Genomic DNA, 22,431 nt, shown 5'->3' on the forward strand with positions numbered 1-22,431 from the left:
TCACTATCATATTGAATTTTAAATCTGAACTGAAATGTTAAACTGTTGCAGAAATAAAATTGATTACTACTTAATTAAATTGAATAAATATTTTCCATTTGAATGGACAGATACTTGAAACAATACAAAAACTGTGTATAAAATCAAATAATATTGGTTTTAAATATTCAAATAATACAATAGCGAAAAGACGACGTCTTCATACTATAAATTCAAATTTATATTATTTATAAATAAAGCTATTCTAATAAAATAACTAAATGAATTAAGTTAAATTCGAATAAAAACAATTAAAAACTCTATATTAAAAATTATACTTAATTTTATATTTTAACAGAAAATAAATACGACTAACAAAATCATCAATCAAAATTTTGGATAAGCTATCTTCAATGAAAAAATAAATTGATAAAAATATTCATCAATTAATAATTCGTACAAATTAAATTGAATCAAATATTTTTGTTCATTAACAGTCTTTAATTATTTTATATTACTATAATTAAAAATTATATAAATCAACTTAAAATATTTCAGACTCCTCTTATCTTCCGACACAATCACAACGGGGGAAGATAGACTAAAAACTTAGCTAAGAATATTCATTTGTATTATAACTATTAAATGTGCATGAACATTTTAAATTTGTTTTCTGAATAAACGTAAAGAAGAGAGAGAGAGAATGAGTTCCTACTTCCATTCTTTTCAAAAAGTTTTCTATGTAGAAATATATTTTCTGTTAATGGGACGTCAGTCGATAAATGCAATTTAGTGTAAAGAAATGGCTATTTTATTATGTTAAAGTACATTTCAATAGAAATAAACTTTGATAGAAATGTATAGGTGATGTCAAACATTGCAACAAAAAACAGGCACAAAGATGCAAAACAGATTAGGAATTTAACAAGTTAAAATTTTTTGGTTTCGTTTTAATCTATTTTTGTGATTTTATTCAAGTTTTAATTATTTTGTTTTATTAAATCTACTCGACTTTTATCACTCTCATGCTTTTCCATTATGGCAATAAGACGACTGCATCATGCATCGGATTACAATTACGACTGGCGTTCCTTTAACAAAAAAGTATCTACGAAAATAGTCATTGTACGACAAGATAAATGCACAATCTATAAGAATGGTGTTATATATGGAGTCTTATAATTTTGTAAGATATTCTTGTTAATTTTAGATTTGTGATTTTCTTTTTATTATTTGAGTTGCAAATTTAGAATATAACTTAATGACAAAAATAAACTAAATACAGGAAAAATCCTCGTTAATTCGAACTCGGATAGTTCTAAATCTCATTAGTTCGTAACTGTACTTTTGTCCTGGCTGGGATATAAAGATTTTCATGTTAAAGAATTCGGTTACTTCAAAATACGACTACTTCGAAATTCGAAGTGAAAATTCTGTCCGAACTGTGATATACGTATACGTTTAGAACTAAGTGCCTCCATACTATTAAACCAAAAACCAAATAATAATAGACCAAAAACGCCTTTAATCTGATCAACATGGCTTTGCTTTTACAGTAACACGTTTTCAGGTGTCACCTTACCCATGGACTACCCTTTTTTTTCTTATCATAAAATACGGCTGAGTTTCGAGATTGCAAGATTGGGCTACCAGTAGCAGATTGAGATATTTGTAGAACTCTAGACTACTATATTGGGCCTTTTTAAAAAATAATTTGGACTATATTTCGAGGAATTCTGCTTTACTTTTTATAAAAGTTATCTAGCAACCTGTGAGGTTCTCACTGGACACTTGCTGTTTATCTGAAGTTTATTTATGTTGTTATTATTATTATCATCAGTTACACGGCATTTGGCATATTGTACAGATATATATGTAAATCTTGGTTAATTCGAAACTGGATAATTCGAAGTTGCAATTATTTCGTCCGTAGAATTTCGAACTAAAGAGGATTTCCTGTATACTGGTTGTTAATTTTATTATTTTTATATGCTTTTTTAAATGAGAAAGATATTTCCCATCGGCAATTTAGTACAAAAGTAAACAATTTTGTTAGCGATCGAATTTTAATAAAGATCAAAAAATATAATGCATTAGTCGATTGGTTTATCGTAAAAAGCATTTCGTATCTGCTTAATAAACTGTAACACAGAATAATAAGTACTTATTTTGTTTTACTGCTAATTGCTCGCATTAATAATACTTATTTCTATATTAAAAATAGTACGCATGTTTCGTTTAGTAATGACAACGATGATTTTCATAAGAATGCCATGTAAACGAATAGCGATTAACTGTAAAATAGAACTGCTAATTAATTTGTCAGATTATTTCTAAGAAGAACAATTTATAAACTACATAATAAATATCAAGAAGAGATCGCTACCCCAGTATCATTAAAAGAGCTCACAGAGGCTCACACAGTGTTCAAAATTTTCGATGCCCTGCTGTTTTGAGGTCTTTGAACATCAGTCATGTCTTTATAGCACAGTCCTTTGACTGTGCTGTATAGACATACTTGGCATTCTATACAGATGAAGCTTGAGAAATGCTGCACCATTGGGCTGAGGAAAGCAGGAAGGCTTTTGCCAAACTGCTCATTATCTGGACTGTTCTCATCTGACTGTCAGCTGTAAAAATGTATGTCTTCTACCAAGTAAATTGATAGACAGTTTCTGTAAATAGTACAGTATTTGAATGTACCTAATTGTAGATACTGTAAAACATACTTTTTTGGTGAAATGATCAAATGGTTAAAATGTCAGCAAACCATTCTGGAGGATCCAAGAATGAATCCAGATGAATTAAAAACATATGATGGAAAGAGTAAAAAAAAAAACTCTGAATGTCAGGGGATGCTGGGGGCAGTGAACACATCAGGCACACATACATGACAGACAGGTTCTGGATGCCCTGGACAAATCACCAGAAGAGATGATCTGATCATAAGACAAGAACAAACAGTAGGATCAGTGTTTTTGTCCCCATCCAGAGACAAGTGGAAGCCTTGTTATAAAACTATCTCTCAACTAACAGAGGCAAATTTGCACACATGGCAACACTATGCATCCTAATATCATCAGCTTTGTTTGCAGTGTATCATCTTTAATGATGAATTCTGGTTTCAACTGGAAATGGACAACCACAGTGTTGAGTACAGAGGACCACTGGTGAGTGCTTTAATTGTGTCTTTACTGTTAAGTGGCACACTGGCACACTGCTGGCATGCTGGTTTGGAGAGCCATCTCAAATGCCAGTTGGTCATCCCTAGTAGTGGTGCAAGGGACATTGACAGCACAGAAGTACAATCAAGAAATCCAGCATCCCCTGTTGCCTTTCATGACAGGGCTGCAAACAGCCATTTTCCAGCAAGATAATGCTAGGCTGTACACAGCTAGGATTTTCCAGGAATGTCTCTATCAAATTATCAACTTCCTTGGACTGCTTGTTCTCAAGAATTGCTGCCCATCAAGCATTTGTGGGACAAGATGCAAGTGTATGTATATAAGTGTGATGGATTTGCAACATCCGTGGGCAAATCAAAAGATAGCATACAGGTGTCTGTATGCCTCCATCCCCAATCATTGTCACGCATGTCCACGTAAGAGAAGGTCCTACAAGGTACTAAAAGGTTCCTTTAAAATATACTATTGTTCCACAGGGAATTATCCCTTTGTAATGAGATTGTAAACACTTATTGCCATTATGTTCACACTAATAAAGTTTTGTTTCATTTACTCAACTCTGCCATCTTGTTGCATAACTTCTTTGTCAAAGAGAATAAAATAATCATTGTCTAGACTTATAATTTTAATAGTATATCATTTTATATTTAATCAAACAACTGCAAATAAAATGGCAGTCATAAGTTATATGATTACTTTCATGGCATAAGTATTCATTTTTAGAAACACTTGCTTCTACTGATAGAAATTATAATCCAGTTAATAAAGATAATTAAATAAATGTAATGTAGTTAATTATATAAATACAATATAGTTCAACCCAGTTATGATGTGATACTCAGGGTCCAAAGAATCACATTATGATATAAGAAAATCATAACCTGATTCTTTGGATTCATAAGAAAATTCTAACTTATGAAACACTAGTTTTACAGTGTATTTCGAAGACACCTGGCAAGTTTTTCATCAATTATCTTTATTTAGTTGAGTTGATATGGTACATCTTTTTGTACGCGTTTCGGACTATGCCCCTCCTCAGTCAACTTTAGGTTACACGTTGTATAAATTAAAATCTTGTAAAATCTGATTTTTAACTATTTTAAATCCTTTTGTGGATAGGCAATTATACATTACAATTTTTAAAAAGTTTTTTAAAATTTAAAAAAAAAAAAAAATTCTAGTCATTTTCAGTATTCAACTTATATCTGCTATCAGTATCACAGACCTATTGTTTTTGTGCATGATAATTGCAGTACTATAAGATATTAACATTGAAACATGATTTATATCTGTTATTGATCCAGGTGATTTGTGCAATAACAAATAATGAAGATTTTTATGAATCTGAAATGTCACTGCACACTCACATGAAATAGCATATATTCAATAACCTAAACTACTTTCTGGTAAAGATACAAGCAGTTTAATGTGATATTTTGTATTTTATGGAAATAAAACAAGAATGTGTATTATGTATGTTCAGAAGAAATCATCATCATCTTACACATTTACAGACTAAAAACACATTTCAGCTTACAAAAATTAGGAACATGCTTGCCTCACATTATAAGCAGATTTGTGTTGTAATGGATCACAACATAATAGGGTTATGGGGTTAAGCTGTATTAATCTACATAAGCATGCACATGCATGCAGAGTTAGAGCTTTAGCTTGTGAATCAGATAAAGCTAGGATTAAACAGCTCATGTAACTTTATCCAAGTCTTTTGGTTAAAACAAGTAACAATCAATTAATTTTGAACTTTATCCAAGCTGCAAGTGGAGATAAAGTTAACTGTGGATAAAGGTGGATAAAGCTAAAATTTGATGGGTGGATAAAGCTAAAATTTGAGCTTTATTCATCCCATTTTGGATAAAGCACAGAGTAAATTTCGTATTTCACTTTAGTCAGATAATCTACTGTTTTTCAATGCAGGTTGGTTGGATAAAGAAGGAAATTGGGTTTAAAAATCAACCAGAATTTATTATTTCTCTACAGCATAAAAATGAAGCAAACAAAAATGAATGTTGATGGTTATTTCTCAATACATTACAAGATTTAGCTAAAATAGATCATACCGTTACAACTAAAACTGGTAGATTTACTTTTAAAGTATGAAAAACAAAAGTATACAATAAAATCTTGTTTTAGTGGATCATGCATGGAACCAGAGGCATACCCAGGATCTGAACTAGAGGGGGGCAACTCATATTAGTTTTTAGGAGTTTGGGAGGGAGAGTGAAATTTCCCGACAGATGGCTCTAGTCAAGTCACAATATTCATTATTCAAACTGATACATCTGTGCTGTGTGTCTGTGTGTCAATTACTACACTTTAATTTTTTTTCTAGGGAGGGGCAGCTGCCCCTCCCTGCACCTTGCTGGGTACACCCTTGCATGGAACAATGGATTTCTCAGAGTACTAATTTTTTTCTAGCCCTATCTACTGTAAACATTGTGTTTTTTCAACATTTAATTAATATTTGGGTGTTTTTTAGGTACTGAACTTGAGAAAATAATAATACATTTCAGGTAGAGCAAAATACATGCATAATCATCATGGTTCACATTGCTAATGTGGCAGCTGCATGTCAATACCCTCCATGTCAGTAGCACATTGAATTGTGGTGAGAAGCTTCTTCTGGCTCAATGCTTCCAGATGTACAAGTGTCTGCAGCAAAGGCAATGTAACAGCTCGGCACTATCACAGCTTGAATCATGATGCTGTGCTTAATTAACAGTGACATTTCATAATGAGGATGCTACCAAAAGTAGCCCAGAAACAATGAGGATACTACCAAAAGTAGCCCAGAAACATTGCATCATCACCTTGAAAGAAAAGGTAGAAGCATATAATAATACAGGCTAGATTTGTAATCTTTGTCATGTTGAGTGTATTTCTTGCAGATATAATAAAGTAAAATAAAAAATAACTGAACTTTTAAATTATTTAATACGTTGAAATGAATAAAATAGGTCAAATAATATTATTTGACTTATTTTATAAATAATTATTAATTTTATATAAGATAATTAAGTTCATTAAATATTTAGAATAATAGAATATTTAGAATTTGGTTAATATTCAAATTTAAGAAATGTTATTCATCCATCTTTAGTAAATACTATGAAAGAAAGAACTACTACTGAAAAAAAATTTGAGAGAGAAGGAAGTGAAGTGGAATGAAGCAAGAATGTTAAAGTAAAGTTGAAAATATAGAATGTGCAGAAAAAATATGGATTTGGTACAAAAGAAGAGAAATACAAACACTTAATAAGAGAAACAGGAACATGGAGATGGATTATAAAAAAGTGAAAACTTACATCAGAAAACATAAAAGAAAGCAAGTGGTAAAGAGAAGAGTAAAACTTTAAAAATTTTAAATAATTCTAAAACTCTAGCAGACAGCATTCTATTTAACTGGTAATACTCACTTTACTACAATTTTGATATCATTTATATTTGCAAATTATATTTCTAATTACAGTAGAGTATCGATTATCTGAAACAATTTGGGACGGGTTGTTCGGATAACCGATTATGTATGAAAAAATATATTAATTAACCCATCCCATGTTGAAATTCATTCAAATCCTGGCATGTTCTTAAGTACCCTCTCATGGTTGTGCCAGTGCTGCCAGCTAAAACACACACACCAACAAAAATAATATTGGAGTAGCCCAAGACATAGCCAAATATTGCAGTGCCGCAGCACTAGCGGAAATTTAAATTTGCCAACTGGAATGCTTTCGATTAATTGATGCTCTACTGTATATAAAAATTCACTAAATAAATTAAATTTAACTCATTGAATGGATTCAAAAAAAGTTTTTCATTAATTTTTTTTCCTCTGAATCCCATAGTTTCAATGCATCCCCAGTCAGCACCATAGTAACTGACAATGATTATATCTTAATGTTAAATATACTGAAAGAGGAGATCGGACTGGAGGTCCAAGTAGTGTTAATAGTAACGCATCTGCATGGTAAGCGGGCATTGTGGGTTTGAGTCCTGCTTCAGGCCCAGAGTTTCAAGTTGAACTCAAAGGGGGGGAAATAGAGTACTTTAAAAATGTAAAATTGTAATTAATGATATATTAATTTCTTTACACTAAAAGTAATGAAACCTTAGTTTTTAATAATCTGTAAACTATCTAGACTTCAATATTGTCATTAATATTAATTTCAAACAACAGTAATTTAAATTACTTAGTTCTTTACATTTTCATATTGGTTACAAGTCTGATTTAAATATTTTGTAAAACTATTAAAATGTATAATGCAAAGTAAATAAGAAATATTTTAATACTTGATTGCTTCTTGTTCTTTCTATGTTCATTGGGAAAAACGCACAAAATTGCTGTGTTGAACCTACCATAAAGGAACACACATGATGAAGAAAATATACTGTTATTTAAGACACATTATTTCTGTACAAAGTCTATTCTCATGTGTTCCTGCATGATAAGTTCAACACAGCAATTTTGTGCATTTTCCCCAAAAATATTTTCATAACTTTTATCTATTACCCAGAAGATTATACAATTCACTCAAAGACTGAAAATAAAAAATTTATAAAACAATGTCTTTGATGTTAAAATACAACAGATAAAAGAAATAACAACTTAATGACTTGTAAATTATTTTTAATATATGCATATGGAAATAAAAAATATGAATATGTCATAAGGAAATAACAAAACAGAATTCATGTGCATTGTTACTTTGTTCAATAAATGTGAATTATATTGTATTATTTTCTGATAATGAGATAAATGCATATACTGTATTAAATTACTTAGGAATAGAAAATCATTACATAATTCAAATGTAATGATTTTCTATTACACAAGATAAACAAGAATAAATTCAATATTCTTGTGTGTTGTATTCTAACAAAGTTTTAAAAATACAATATAAATAGACTTGCTTTATAGTGATCTGTAGGGGGTCTTATTCACTAATTCACTAAATGTAGTAATTCAATATAATGTACTGTACATTATATTGAATTTTTTGTATCTGGAAAAATGCCTATTATTAGTGTTTAATATACTACATAGTATAATCATAATGATTGCTAATTGTTTTGGTCAACAAATATAAGACTATTAATTCTAAAATAAACTTTAATTATAAACAAGTAAAAGTGGGTAAAATGAATGTTTCTTAAAATTAGAATTACAGTACTTAGAATTCCAAATAATATTTCTTAGAATTGAAGAAATATGGTATACAGTGGTACCTCATACTTCGAACACTTCAGAGTTCAAATGACGTTTCAAAGTTCAAACACATGCTCAGCAAAAAAATGCATTTGAAGCCCAAGATATCTCTTGAATTCACATTACACTTGTATGTTTTCAGTGCTTTCTTCATTTTATTTTTGGCATGTTTGGTTAAACAGTTGACTTGCCTTAAAACGAACATAGATAAAGAAAATTTTGCCATTGCCCTGGCAAAACACCATTGTCACAACATTATTTTCACACAATAAAGCAGACAAAAATTCTACCAGAATTCATTAAACTGAACTGAACTGTAAATTACCTTCAGAACCCCTAAAAAATAAAGCAACCATTACTGGAAATAGGGTTATACATTTTTCAATGTGAACAAAAAGTAGAAGTGTAATAAATATTCCATTTTGAATAAAATAGATTTTCTTCTCCTAATAAGCATAGACAGGTTTGGTCTCTGATTGTAGAGTTAATTAAAACATCTGATTTTAGCAAACCATTCTTCTGCACTTACTGCACTTACTGCACTCAGAATATAAGAGTTAATATTTATGGATAGCCACTCCTTTAAATGGATGTGGTCCTATGCAAACACACGCTAGTTTGCATATCCAGGAGTGCATACAGTGACACCAGGTTTGCCTACTTTGTGCCAAATTTGGCTCTTTTTATTATTCTTTTGGTGCCAAAAAAATATTTTCTACTTTTTCAATCTTCAACAGAAAAATATCACAGATTTCTTTTATTAATAGTTTGGCTTTGTTTAACCACTCTGATACACTATGATTCAATGGCAAATACAGTCCCCTCTTCATTTTGTTTAATTTGAAAATCATTTAAAACATTAAATATATTTACATAAACAAATTAACTTTATTTAGTAAATTAATTCTAAATATTATAATTTAGAGATTTTGATTGCCTTAACTCCCTCTACCTTGACTCTAAAAATCATTAATATGAATTTTTAATAAAGTGAACAACCTGCTGATCCCCTAGAAATTTGTATTAACACAAATCGTATATATTGTGTATTATTCGTTGATTTTGAAAAATTTCTTCCTGCAATTTTTCTTCATTGACAGCTTTGGGCACCCCATATGTTTTGTATCCTTTCATTCAAAATTTCTTGAACAGAACTTTTTAAACCACATTTAACATGTTTAAATTTTAGAAGCATCTTCCCCACACATATTATGAATTATTTTTACTGTTTCTACAATGTTATATACTCTATGAAACTCATAAAACACAACATGCCTGATATGCTTTTAATGTGAGGACATTTCAACTTGATTTTATTCAAAATGTGAAATAAAAAGTTTAAGAGATGGCACCTAACATCTACCTCTAGTACCAAATTACTTAGGTTCTAATTATTAATTATAGCATAATAGCCTAATTAATTATGGCAAGAGTTTGGATTAGTAAAAAGTTTAAAATAAGCTAAACAAATAATACAATTTCACATTAGCAATAATATGTTAAATTTTGTAACTTATAATTAAACAACACATCTATGTTAAGTAACTACAGCTGTTAAAAATACACAAAAACTTTGTTCAAGGCAATATAACCTTTACTTATTAATCATGGCATCCAAGAAGTATGTGAAAGCAATGAAGTGTGAAAGGACAGTTGTAGTATCAACTATTGAGATGAAAAGGAACTTATTGCAAAGCATGAAAGCAGTACACATGTGACAATCTGGAAGACATATTTAAGATGCTAAAATCAATGGTGTGCACTCAGTAAATGCAATTTTCATTTTAGTATACAGTATTTACTATTTTATTTATTGTTTTTGTCTTTAAATTTCTTATTACAGCATTTAATTTTGTTATTTTTAATTTAAATTATGTGTATTTGCCGTTTTAAGTTTATTGAAATGGGGATTGTTGAGGGTCTGGAAATGAATTAATTCACTTTGCATTATTTCTAATAGGAAAAATTGATTCAGACTTTAAACAATTTAGAGTTTGAATGGGCCTCCTGGAAAGAATTAAATTTGAAGCATGAGGCACCACTGTATATGTTTTCCAATTATCACAAAGTAACTGTTTGAATTTAACACAAGTTATTTAAAATGATAGTGAATTAAAAAATTAACTTTAAAAATATTAGATATAATGGAAAAACTCATTTTTCTAAAATAAGTATTTGTGAAAAAGTTTGAATACAAAACAAATCTACCTATATCTATCTATTTTGTATTCATATCATAATATGAATTAGTCAGTGATATTATTAGTTGTTATTGTAAGTGATATTATTAAAATTTGAAACTGAGAAACAGCATTTAATATGAGAATCAAAGTTAAAAAAATAATAAAACAAACAAAATATAATTTAAAATTCATTTACTTAACATATATGAAAATTCTATTTACATAAAAGTTATGTTATTTTTCTTTTAATTCAATACATCATTTAAAAAAAAAAGTAATTTGTTAAAATAAAATAAAACATTTTTTTATCAGTTAGATTTAGAATTAAGGAAATGGATAAAATTATATTACAAATAGATAATCCATAGATTGTTAGAGTTTGAAAGTCAATTTGAAAATGAATTTGAGTTATGCAATGATGCAAGTTATTTGCCAATTTTAAATTGCAGTTACAAACTCATCAAACAACTTTTCATTTGTTTAAAATCACTAAGACAACATTGCCACAGGTTGTCTTAGTGGAAAGGCGCAACAAAAGAAATACTAAAGTAGTGTAAAATACTAAAAAGTTGCCAAAAGAGTTGAATTCACCATTATTTTTAGTAGCATGTCAAACAAAGTACAGGCAATCCTTGTATAATGCAGTAATTAGATTCTACAAAAATGTCATAATACAAGACATACATTACATACAAAAAATGGGTTTATGTTCCAGAATGATTTTTTAGCTATAAATTTTATCTGTAATGTAAGAAAAAACAGTTATACAGTGTTTAATTCAGAAAATTTCATTCAACAAAACATGAATTACAAAACAAAAACAAATTTATTAAAATTTGTAAAATAAATAATTGTACATAACAATCTTTCCTTACACACAAAAAATAAATTTTAGTCATCTTCACTATCTTCCAAAATAACATTTTGCCAATATTCTTTATTGGTCAATGGCTAAATGTCATCATTGCTTGAAACTTTTTAGACATTGCTATAACTTTCAATTTCTTCAGATTCTTCTTCTGGCTTAGTTTTTCAAGAAGTTGGTTATAAGAGTCTGCTAAGTGCTTTATTGCAATTGTTTTTGAAGTTCATTAAAACAATTTAAACAATCAAATGGCTGTTAAAAACCTTTGTCCATATAATAAATTTGTTTTTTTTAACTGGATTTAAGGAGATAATTGATGCTTTTATTGTAATCTCATCCAGTTTTTCAGTATCTTTTAATCTATAGTGCTAAACAAATTTACAATTGACTTTGAAATTTGCTACAGTGCAGTACACAATCTTCATTGGCAAACTATGTTATAGTACTGGAAGAATATTTATTAGAATATGATTAAAAAAAAATGGTTTCATGTTAACTCATCAAAATTACATTGTATAAGTATCATATTATACAAGGATGGCCATACATTAAAATTAGTATGTGGCTTAATTTTGAAACATTTTGTGTAACTGAAACTTTTAATTTTAACATACATAACATGCTTTATTCTAGTTAGTTATTATTAACAAATGATTAAAACAGATTTCTAATATAAACAATACTGTATTAGTTATTGGCAATTTTAATATATTTTCAAGTTTTTCAAATAATTGTCAAATTATTTATAAATAGTAATCTGAACTCTAAGCATAGTGTATATATATTCTGAAAATGAAATTTGATGTAATAAATTTATTAATTTTTGGCCATTAATATTTACTATATAAGTTTAACTTAACCAAAAATACTGCAAGATTTTGTTTCAGTCTTGGCTGAAACTGACTAAAACAAATTCGATTTCAGTTGCAAAATCCAATTTTGGTCAGATCTTACCTATGTGAAAAATGTAACTATACCAGATCCAATAATTGAGGAAAAGTATTGATACTGGTATCATTATCAGACCAAAAGTATCAAATACAAAAAGTACCCGATATTGAAGGAAAGTATTAATATGGTATCAACAGTATAGGGACATCCCTTCGTGTATATCATTAAGACAAATGTCAGACCATCAAGAAGACCTAAATAAAAAATAGAAAAACCACAATACTAACACTATATTCAATGAACAAATAGAAATAGACAGAAAGGGGATTACAGAAGACAGTTAGATATCCAATATGATAAGCAGAGAACACGAGAATAACATATAAAACAATACATGACCAAGATTTGACAAATACAAAATCAAGTGACAATATAAATCTGTGGGTGTAGGCAGCAAAATGAAATTTCCCAAAGTAGGAAGAATAAAAAAAAAAAAAAAAAAATTAAACTTAGAGATGAACAATGTTTTTAAAACTCGTAATGAATATATTAATATATTTGAAACACTTAATATAAATTTTGAAATTGTAAATTGATGACAAAAAGTTTAAAAATATACTTCTTACTGTAAACTGGATGAATTATAATTCTTTCTTCCACAAAAACCTTGACAATCCAGTGTTAGGTGTTTATACAACTGCTAACTGCTTTAAAAATATATTTGTTCTGTAGAATGTTTAATTGAATATCAAATGTGACATAAGTGCATATTAGTTTTAAGCATTTTAAAGTTTGCAGAATAACTGTGATGAGTCTTGAAATTGGACATTCTAACAAATCCAAAAGATATTGTGAATTGAAAACACATTAGAATCTACTTATTTTCACCACAAATATTATTATAAGTCATTTAATGTTATCAGACCTATCAAATCTGAAACACATAAATGTACAATAAAAACTTTGCTTATTGAAATCAGAATTCAGTTATCAGGAAAACACTCTTACAGGCTTTTAAGCTATCTTTTCATGCTATCAGTTTCAACATGTGGCATAACAATTTCATGTTATCAGTTTTAATCAATGCTTTAAAAGTTAAACATTTTGTTATTTTCTCATAGTAGTGGTTTAAATTATTGGCATTTCTTACTTTAATTACATGCTAGCCATTGTTAAAAACAGTAGATAAACAACACTGGATGAATTACTATTAATTAATAATAATAATAATTATACTGTAATAATAATAATTAGAATTAGTTTAAGTTATACAATTTTTGACTGTTTTAACACATCCTTTTATAATGCCAGTCTATAAAACCAGAATATTTACTAATTATAACATTATTCATACACCCTATTTAATGTTATCATTAGGTTATTGTTATCAGTATAGACTAGTCCCAAAGTGATTATAATAAATGGATTTTACTATATCAGAAGAACATTATGAAAGAGATATAACAATTTACCAAAACAAAACAAAAATTAATCTGAATGCTGCAAGTTTAACTTGAATAACTATAAACATTAATTATAATTTTTAAACTTCTGAATGCATAAGATGTAGGCAAACAAGTTTTCAAACTATTGATATAAAAATATAGAAAATTAATCAAATATTTATTTATTTATTATCATTTCTTTCAAAGTATCTTTCTTTCTTCAGCTATACAGTTATGATACATTATTTTGCAATTCAAAACTTTTTAAACATATTCTTCTCTTGGAGTAGTCTTCAACTCATTGAAGGTATTTCTTAAAAGAAATATCTCTGGTGATTGAAATTATCATACTTTCAACTATTTCATCCATTTGAGTAAAAGTCAAATTTACTGAGCAGGTTAAAACATTGACAAGAATCAGTGTTTTTTGATCACTGTTGGATGATAACACAATATCAGAACACACCATTATTGATATACAATATATATATATATAATCTGTGAACAGCTAATTTGTTTCATTTTTTTATATAAATATTTATAAACACTTGATTAAAAAAAAAAAAGATGTTCAAGCATTGGCATTTTCAGTGGACACATGGGTCTAATTAAGTCACCTGTGTCACTGAATGCAGTTAGTTGGCTCAGTTTTGTCCCAAAAGTTTTTATCATATTGATGACACAATGTCATAATGTTTAAATTCATATTAACAAAGATCACAAAATCAATCATTATTAAAGAAAATAAGCTATAGAAATGCAACAATAGCTATATTCAGCAGGTAACAGTTCTAGAGCAACTGAGTATTTTTTAAGTCAAATTCACTCTGTAGAAATGCTATTTTGTCATTTCAAATGTATTGATGATTATATTTAATATCAGACTTCACTCACAGCATTTCAAATAGCTGTAACTGATCAATGACAGTTGTGCCCATTCACACACTAAGTTTTTATGAATGTAAAGGTATACAAAAATATGAATAGGTGTTTAAATGTAAAAGTATTACTTAAATATACTCCTTTATAGAGTATATTTAAGTTTATAAAAATGACTAGAAGATATTGTAGTGTTACCAACCATACACATTGACTCTTAGAGTCTTTTGGAAATACTTACTAATTGGTTGGTTGATCACACTCTACCCACTCTCAAAGATCAGTGAATCTGGTAGCAACTGGTATATCACTGAAAACTTTATAGGTAACATTTTTGTATGATTTGCCCAGTCTCAGAGAGACAGAAAAATGTATTGTTCGTAGTGTGTAAGTCTGTGTTGTTTATCATCTAAGAAATACATGAATCAGTTGGAGAAACACTTTTTAAATGGTTAATTAAGCAATATTATTGTTTTTTGAAGAGGATTTGACGTAAATAGATGAGTGATAATCCAAGCAAGTACGCCAAAATGGACGATGGCAGCCGAATTGTCAAGTGGTGGCCAAGTAGGCAATCAGGTAGCCCAAGTGGCCAACCACAAATCAAAGCTAGTGTTTGCAGAGTCTTATTGCATGCTTGAAACATTGAAATGTGGGCAAAACACTGTTCATCAAAGAATTTTTTGACTGCCAGCCTGTGGTTCTAATAACTGCATTACGTCAATTTGGAAAAATTCCAACATGGACATGCTCAAGCAATTCCTTCTTGGAAATCACCCCAAAGACCACGAGTGCAAGCTATGTCAAACACAAAAAGTAGTTCGCTGATAATTGTAAAAAGAATCCTGTCATTCATGCTGATTTTAAAGGTTTATATCACCTTCTTACGATTCCTTTCTGGAGGCTTGCAGAAAATTGCTCTTTGAATCATTTTGTGAGCATGACTATCTACTAGAAACAGGGCCTAATGGCAAAGATATTTGGTCAAGTGAGAATCTGATAAAAAAAACACAACTCAGTTAAAAGGTTCATGAAATACTTTGATAATGATAAGTGTACTGATCTTGATGAAAGTAACAACCAACATGGATTCAAATACCTGTCTGAAGTGTTACACATCCATTATGGAGAGAAGGTCTTCATCCTAATTGATGAATATCATGCATCAGTCATTCACGCTGTTATCAATCACAAAGTAACTACTACGGATATGAACCGTATACTGAGTATACTTGAGTCCATATACTGAACTGGTCTACTGAGACTTGTGATGGGAGAAACATTGAAAAGCAACCCGCATATGGAATGAGCATTGATCAATGCTTGTGTGAGATTGGCAGGTGCAATGTCAGGAGATGCACAAGGTGTCATTCACCATTGTGAATTCCTAAATGAAGCCAGTGAATTTTCCCAGTTTTATGGGTTCACAACTGGAGATGTCGATATGCTGCTGGAGAAACCTGAATTTAAGAAGTTGATGCAAGGGAAACGGGAAAAGACTGCTTGTTGGTACAGTGGATACAAGGCAGCATGTGGGGTTGAAGTGTTCAATGCCTGGTCCATCTTAAACTTGTCTTGCATCAGGAACTTATGTAGAAGGAAATCATGGAAATGGAGAAACGTAAATGGAAGTGAGTGTCATTTTTTAAAACTTACTGGGTTGATACAGGATACATAAAGAATATGACAACCCTGTTTGCAAACATGGAGATTCGAGAACACATCCAAAGACTTATCAACGGTGAAGAGGTTGAAATAAGAACTTTCAAATCAGTGACAGCTGAAGACGTAATGGCATTGAAGAATGTGATGGAGTTAAAAAACCTAACTCCATCCACTGGTAAGGAAAATTTGTTTCTACGATTTTTAGCTGATAGTAGTTACTTTAATAGTTCAGTGAAATACAGTACAAAGATTCAGATTCGAAGGCAAGTAATAAGTGTAGCATTTTGAGTGTACCTAATTTGGAAGTGGAAACAGAACTTATTTATCATTGCTACAATGCAAACTTGTGGCAAGAAAAATATTGTCTTGACAAGAATCATGTTGGTGACTATCAAAAAGCATTGCAGAATCTGGTGGCCAATGCAACAGACGTAAACTTTACTCAACTTGCATCATCAGTGACCATGCTTTTTTCTGGTGATGCAAAAGTGCCTGATAATGAAGACGCACTTCACTCTATCCTCTTCACTTTAGCATACAACATCCAAAAGTTGGACGCACATACTAAAGTACATGTGAAGAAAAAGGACAAAAAAAAGACAAGGAAGAATTGACATTCTGATAATTTGTGAGACAACAGAAATAATAATTGAGCTGAAGTTCAATCCTAAAAATCAAAAAAGTGCTCTTGCTCAAAGTGTAACAATTGAACCAGTAAGCTTTTCCAAACAGATCCTTAATTCAACAAATGAATTGTCAATACATGGCATTGCTACCATACCTCTATGCAGAACTGTTGAGTCTGCAGAATGTAGCCATTGTGTGTGTAGAGCAACCATGGTCATAATTTAATCTCAGTAGCAGACTTTCAGATGAAACAATTGATCCAGTTTGAAACTTTTTGATCACATCTTGTATATAAAAATTTCAATTATAATGCTGTTAATGAAAAATATTTCCCACAATTTGTAATCTAGATATTTTATAATTCCAAGAAATACAGCATAAAATATAATGTAATTTGGAAAATAATGTCTACTTTAACTTAAGATAAAATTTATTTAAAACAAACATTTTTGAAGCTATTTGGCTCCAGATTCAGATGGAATAATCCTATAAACAAATAGCTCAAAGAAACAAAAGAGAAGAGAGTTTAAATCTTTAAATTTCACTCTAGTCTACTTTATAAGGTAATAAATTTTTCCATTTATTAGCAATGATTATTGTGACATATCAGAAATTAATTATGATATAAAAATACAACAAATTATTTATTAGAAACAGGAAAAATAAACTTCTTGTTTCTTTAAAAGAATAACTAACAAATGGTTTTTGTTATTTGATTTCATAAGCATGTCCTTGATAAGAATGAGTCTACAATTTGTTTAAAAAAACATGATTGACATTATTGATATAGAAAAAATATTACATATATTGTATATGTAATATAATTTTTCCATTTGTTCTTGTTCTTTCTTTAATAAAAACACTGAATTATTTGCAAAATTGATTTGTGATTTAATTTTTAATTATACTAAAGAATGTGTTTCAAAAAATCAGAAAAATCCTCAAACATTAATTGGTTGAGACAATCCATCCAAAAATAATAATGATAGAATACTTAATGTTAATTTATATTAAAAGTTATTTTTTTTTATTTTCTATTTCTTAGTTTATCACTCAAGAAAGCACTGTAAAATTATATCAGAAATTATTTCACTGTATTTGTAATAAAATTAAGTCATTGTTTGTGAACAATTTGTTTATTAAAATTAAATATGCAACTTACCAAAAAATTCACCTTCAGGATTACTCTCCATTTCATCTTCTATTTGTTTCATGAGAGCTTCTATTTTTTTCTCAGCTTCTGTTGGACCTTTAGGTCTAGGCGGTGTTACATTATAAGGCAGCAATGTCTTTGTATTAAGAGTATTAGGTTTATAACCGGCAGTTGAGCCTGGATAAGGGGGTGGAAGGTCTTGATTTGATCGATTATTTACATGCTGCAGATTTGTTACAACTGCTTGTGAATTACAGTTTGGAATATTTCTATTTATTATATTTGGCTGTGATGGACCAAGCCATGATTGATTTGGATTTGTATGTTCATGTGGAAATTGATTTTTACCAAGAGAATGAGGTCCTTGCTGAAATAATTTATGGTTAGATGTGTTATAAGAGGCATTTGTAACCATTGTTGGTTGTGCTGCATGCTGTAATGGATAAGCTTCACTAGAAGATAAAGTTCCTGTTGTTCCCAAACTAGCAACTGATGAACGATTACTGTAAGTTGCAGATGCTATTCCTGTCATATGGTTACCACTATTTAGAGTGCTAGTAACTATTTGTGACCCATAACCACCACTTGTGAAAGGCAATGTGCGTTGATTAAGTGAATGTACAAAAGTAGCTTGCGCATCTGTAGTAGCTGATGTAGATATAGTAGGAATAGTTGGCATTCGTGTAGAATTTTGAATTTGTAAATCCTGCAAATTAGCATATAATGCAAAATCAGATGACTGTTTTGCCTGAGAATATGGAGGTGGAAGTTGACGGGATTCAGAGTTAGCACTATTAGAATTAGAGGATTTACCACCGGAATTTACTATACTACTTCTTGGGCTAACATGAATCGGATCTTGAATACTAGCCGAGGATTTCAAATTATGTCGATGTAAATCACTAGAGTAACTGTTAGCAGTCGAACGAGAATCAGGGTGGCCAGACATATTGCGAGAATAGAAAACATTCTCATATACTGGGCCCGTGATACTGGTTCTGGGAGAATTGGAATGATGAGAATCTCTACTAGAACTACTTAAACTACTTCTAGGACTGGAGTGTACAGAATCCTGACCTGGTCTTAAAGATACATTGGAAACAGGATTTGTAGTTACAAGTTTACCAGAATTTATAAGAAACCTGGAATTTTCTTCACTAAATGGCAAATCATGCTGAATATGGCTGTAATTGTTGGTATCTATATTTGTTCCATTTGCATGATAAGATTTAGACACAGGTTGTTTAGGCGTAGCAAATCGTGATGCAGCTATAACACTGGCACGGTCAATTTTTCCATAAATAGGCGACTCTTTAGATTTTAAATTGTTATTTCCAACCATAAAGCTTTCTATTGCACCTACTGAACGGTTTGCCATTGTCAGATTCTTCGCACTTTCCAATTCATATTTTTTCTGGCTATTGTCTTTTGTCGATCTGGAAGTTTTATATAAAACCTTTCCATAGCTAGAATCTGAAGAGCCGTAAACACTCGATGGCACATACGGTTTACTATTTAAATTACTATAAAGTTCTCTTTTCTTTTCGAAGTCTTCTCCTGCAGATGTTTCTGATCGTTTTGGAGTGACTGAAGTAGGTAGAAAATTTCTACAAGGCACTTCAAATAAGCTCAAATCTTTCATAATTCTTGTTGTTTCGTCTTCTAGCTCTTCATCATATAATTCCATATTGGAATCATTAAGTTCTCTTTTGTTTTTACAATAAAATCATTTCTGCACTGATTATCTCAGTCATAAGTTACAAAACACAAGTCCGAACTTTCGACTTACTTTCTCCGTGACGTCATCAACAAGTTTCTGTTGTTTAACAATATACTCTCGGTCTGTAGTCTTGCTTTTAAAACTGTTATAAATTAATTTAAATATAAAATATTAATAATTCTACATACTTTTAATATAATAATTAAAACTTAATTTAATAAATAAAAATTTCTTTCATTTATACATTTAACTCGTAACAGGTTTTTATCAATTTTTAATTCATACATTTGCCGAAAGATGATGCTCGTTTCGATTATCAAAATTCAAGAAAACACAAACAGGACGAGCGCACAATAGGAATCCCAACTCCCCGCATCCCTCCCGTCCCCTAGAACAGACGAAACACATACACGCAACATACAATCTAAGCTATACAATAAACGACACAACTAACCGACAGTTCTCGCCACGAAGGGAAAACGCAGAGAACACGAAGGCGTCAACGAAATCACAATGGACAGCATTCACAAGACTACAGAAAAAAACTAAAACTACGAAACCCGGAAATACACAACTAAAACAAACCAACATATTGCAAACGCGACGTAAATGAAAATCATACAACGGGACACCACTAGTCTACGTAATAAAATTGAACAGATAAAGACAGAGTGAACATGGTACAATTACGACTTAATAATTGTTCAAGAAACTTGGCTAACGATGACCAATAAATCGATCTCCCAGGTTACAACGCATACTATATATACTGTACTAAGACGACGGGTGGCGGCCGCACCATATACATACGGAAGTCCATCCCATGCTCCTACGTCGAATCCAGCATTTCATCTCAAGGTGACCCGAAATGGGTTATCACCGACATTTTTCTCCCAAGGCCCTTCCGTATGATTATTGTCTACTTTCCCCTCAGTCTCCAAATATCCTCCTCACTGATTTCTTCCGTCGACTTAACTACTTCTCTGCCATCATATGCGGCGATTTTAACGCGCAATCGCACGATGTGGGGCAGCCACAATACCGACACCCGTGGTAGTCTCATGGCCAGCTTTATCAACCAGTCTACTCTTATCCTTTTAAACAACGGCCAATCAACATACTATTACAAAAATGGGCCCGATACAGCCGTATATCTCATCCTATCTACTAGTGCAGTGGTCTCCAAAGTGGGATACACAAAGTGATACTTGGGGGATACACCAAGTTTCCTTTCAAAATACTGTATATGTGTCTTGTTCGCAATCTGTTTGATCTTACAGTCATCCTCCCGAATAAGTAGGATCACAATCACTTGGGATCATACACGGAAAAATTCAAATTGCGGGTAGTGGGAAATTTAGCAGGAATTATGTATTTATAGTGGAAATTTAGCAAATTTTATTATATTATAGAGGGTACAACTTATAATTATTTTCGTCTTAGGGGTACGCGATCAAAAGAGTTTGGAGATCACTGTACTAGTGGCATATCCGCAATGACTACTTGGGCCACGCGTCAACGTGATTACGGCAGTAAACACAATATGATCGACATCAATATATCCTCCTTACAATCCTATTCCTATCTTTCAGACATGGAAAGACAATATCCACCGTAGGATAAGTACCGTCAACCCCGCCTTTAGTACAGGTAAACACAACATGATGCATCGCGATCAAACCACCTCCAACAACAACATTGCTCAAACTCTCATATTCTGGGTAGCCCAAACTACATGGACCTACGAACAAACTCAAAGATCTAACAGTTGCACATTGTAATCATAATCCACGCCAATACAAACCAAACCCCGTGGTGGAACCAAGAGTGCCGACGTAAACTAGCTCAAAAACGCCAAGCCTACCACCGCTTTAATAGGCAGATTAACCGTGATAATTGGATGCGTAGCAAAGCAGCAACAACCGAATTATAACGCACAAAAGCGCAACTTCTGGAAACACCTCACCACCTCTCCCTAATAACAAGAATAACCTGTGGCGAATCTTGCATTTACTTCGTACTAAAGGCAACTCCCCAAAGGATCATCTCATCATACGATCCTTGTAAAATACGCTGGCCAGTCTATCATCGATCCCAAGAAACAGATATTTAATCAACACTTCACTCCCCAGACCTGCGAACACATCATACAGATCAGGACCGGATCATCGCATAGACAAATGAGACAAATGTCTAAGGCCCGGATTTTTGAAGGGCCCGGTCAAACTGTCTATTTTGAAAAGATTTGTAAATAAGATAGTTTACTTTTTTGTTGGAAAGTGTATATAATAAACAAATAAACAAAAATATATTGGTTTCTTTTAATAAGTTTCTGTCGGTGCATGAACTGTGTATGATTGAACCTACTGAAGAGGCCTTCCATAGGCGAAATGCATTTAGAAGGTTATTAATGTAAATAAAAGTTTTCTTTGTAAGTTGATCTCCGTTTTACCTTTTTTAACTTTAATTGTTTTTTATTTATTGTTGATACAATGTTTTAAAAATTTTTTGAAGTTATAAGATATCCATAAGTCAGAAGAGAAAGAAAAATATATTTTTTTTCGTGTATTATACAATTACGTAAGAAGAAGAAAAATATATTTCTTTTTATATGA

At 30.8% G+C, this 22,431-nt stretch overlaps 1 protein-coding gene across 1 annotated transcript in view; it reads right to left on the reverse strand.

Moving 5' to 3' along the window:
- LOC136988214 (LIM domain-containing protein jub-like) overlaps window positions 1-19,915 on the reverse strand; it is a 63,494-nt gene extending 43,579 nt beyond the window's left edge. Inside the window, exon 1 of the mRNA XM_067286059.1 lies at window positions 18,106-19,915. Within this exon, the coding sequence (XP_067142160.1) occupies window positions 18,106-19,783 (1,678 nt within the window). The 5' untranslated portion in view covers window positions 19,784-19,915. The remainder of the gene's footprint in view (window positions 1-18,105) is intronic.
- Window positions 19,916-22,431: the final 2,516 nt, after the last annotated feature.

The sequence above is a fragment of the Centruroides vittatus genome, unplaced genomic scaffold, assembly GCF_030686945.1.
Source record: "Centruroides vittatus isolate TY-2023 unplaced genomic scaffold, ASM3068694v2 scaffold_324, whole genome shotgun sequence".
Classification (NCBI taxonomy): Eukaryota; Metazoa; Arthropoda; class Arachnida; order Scorpiones; family Buthidae; genus Centruroides; species Centruroides vittatus.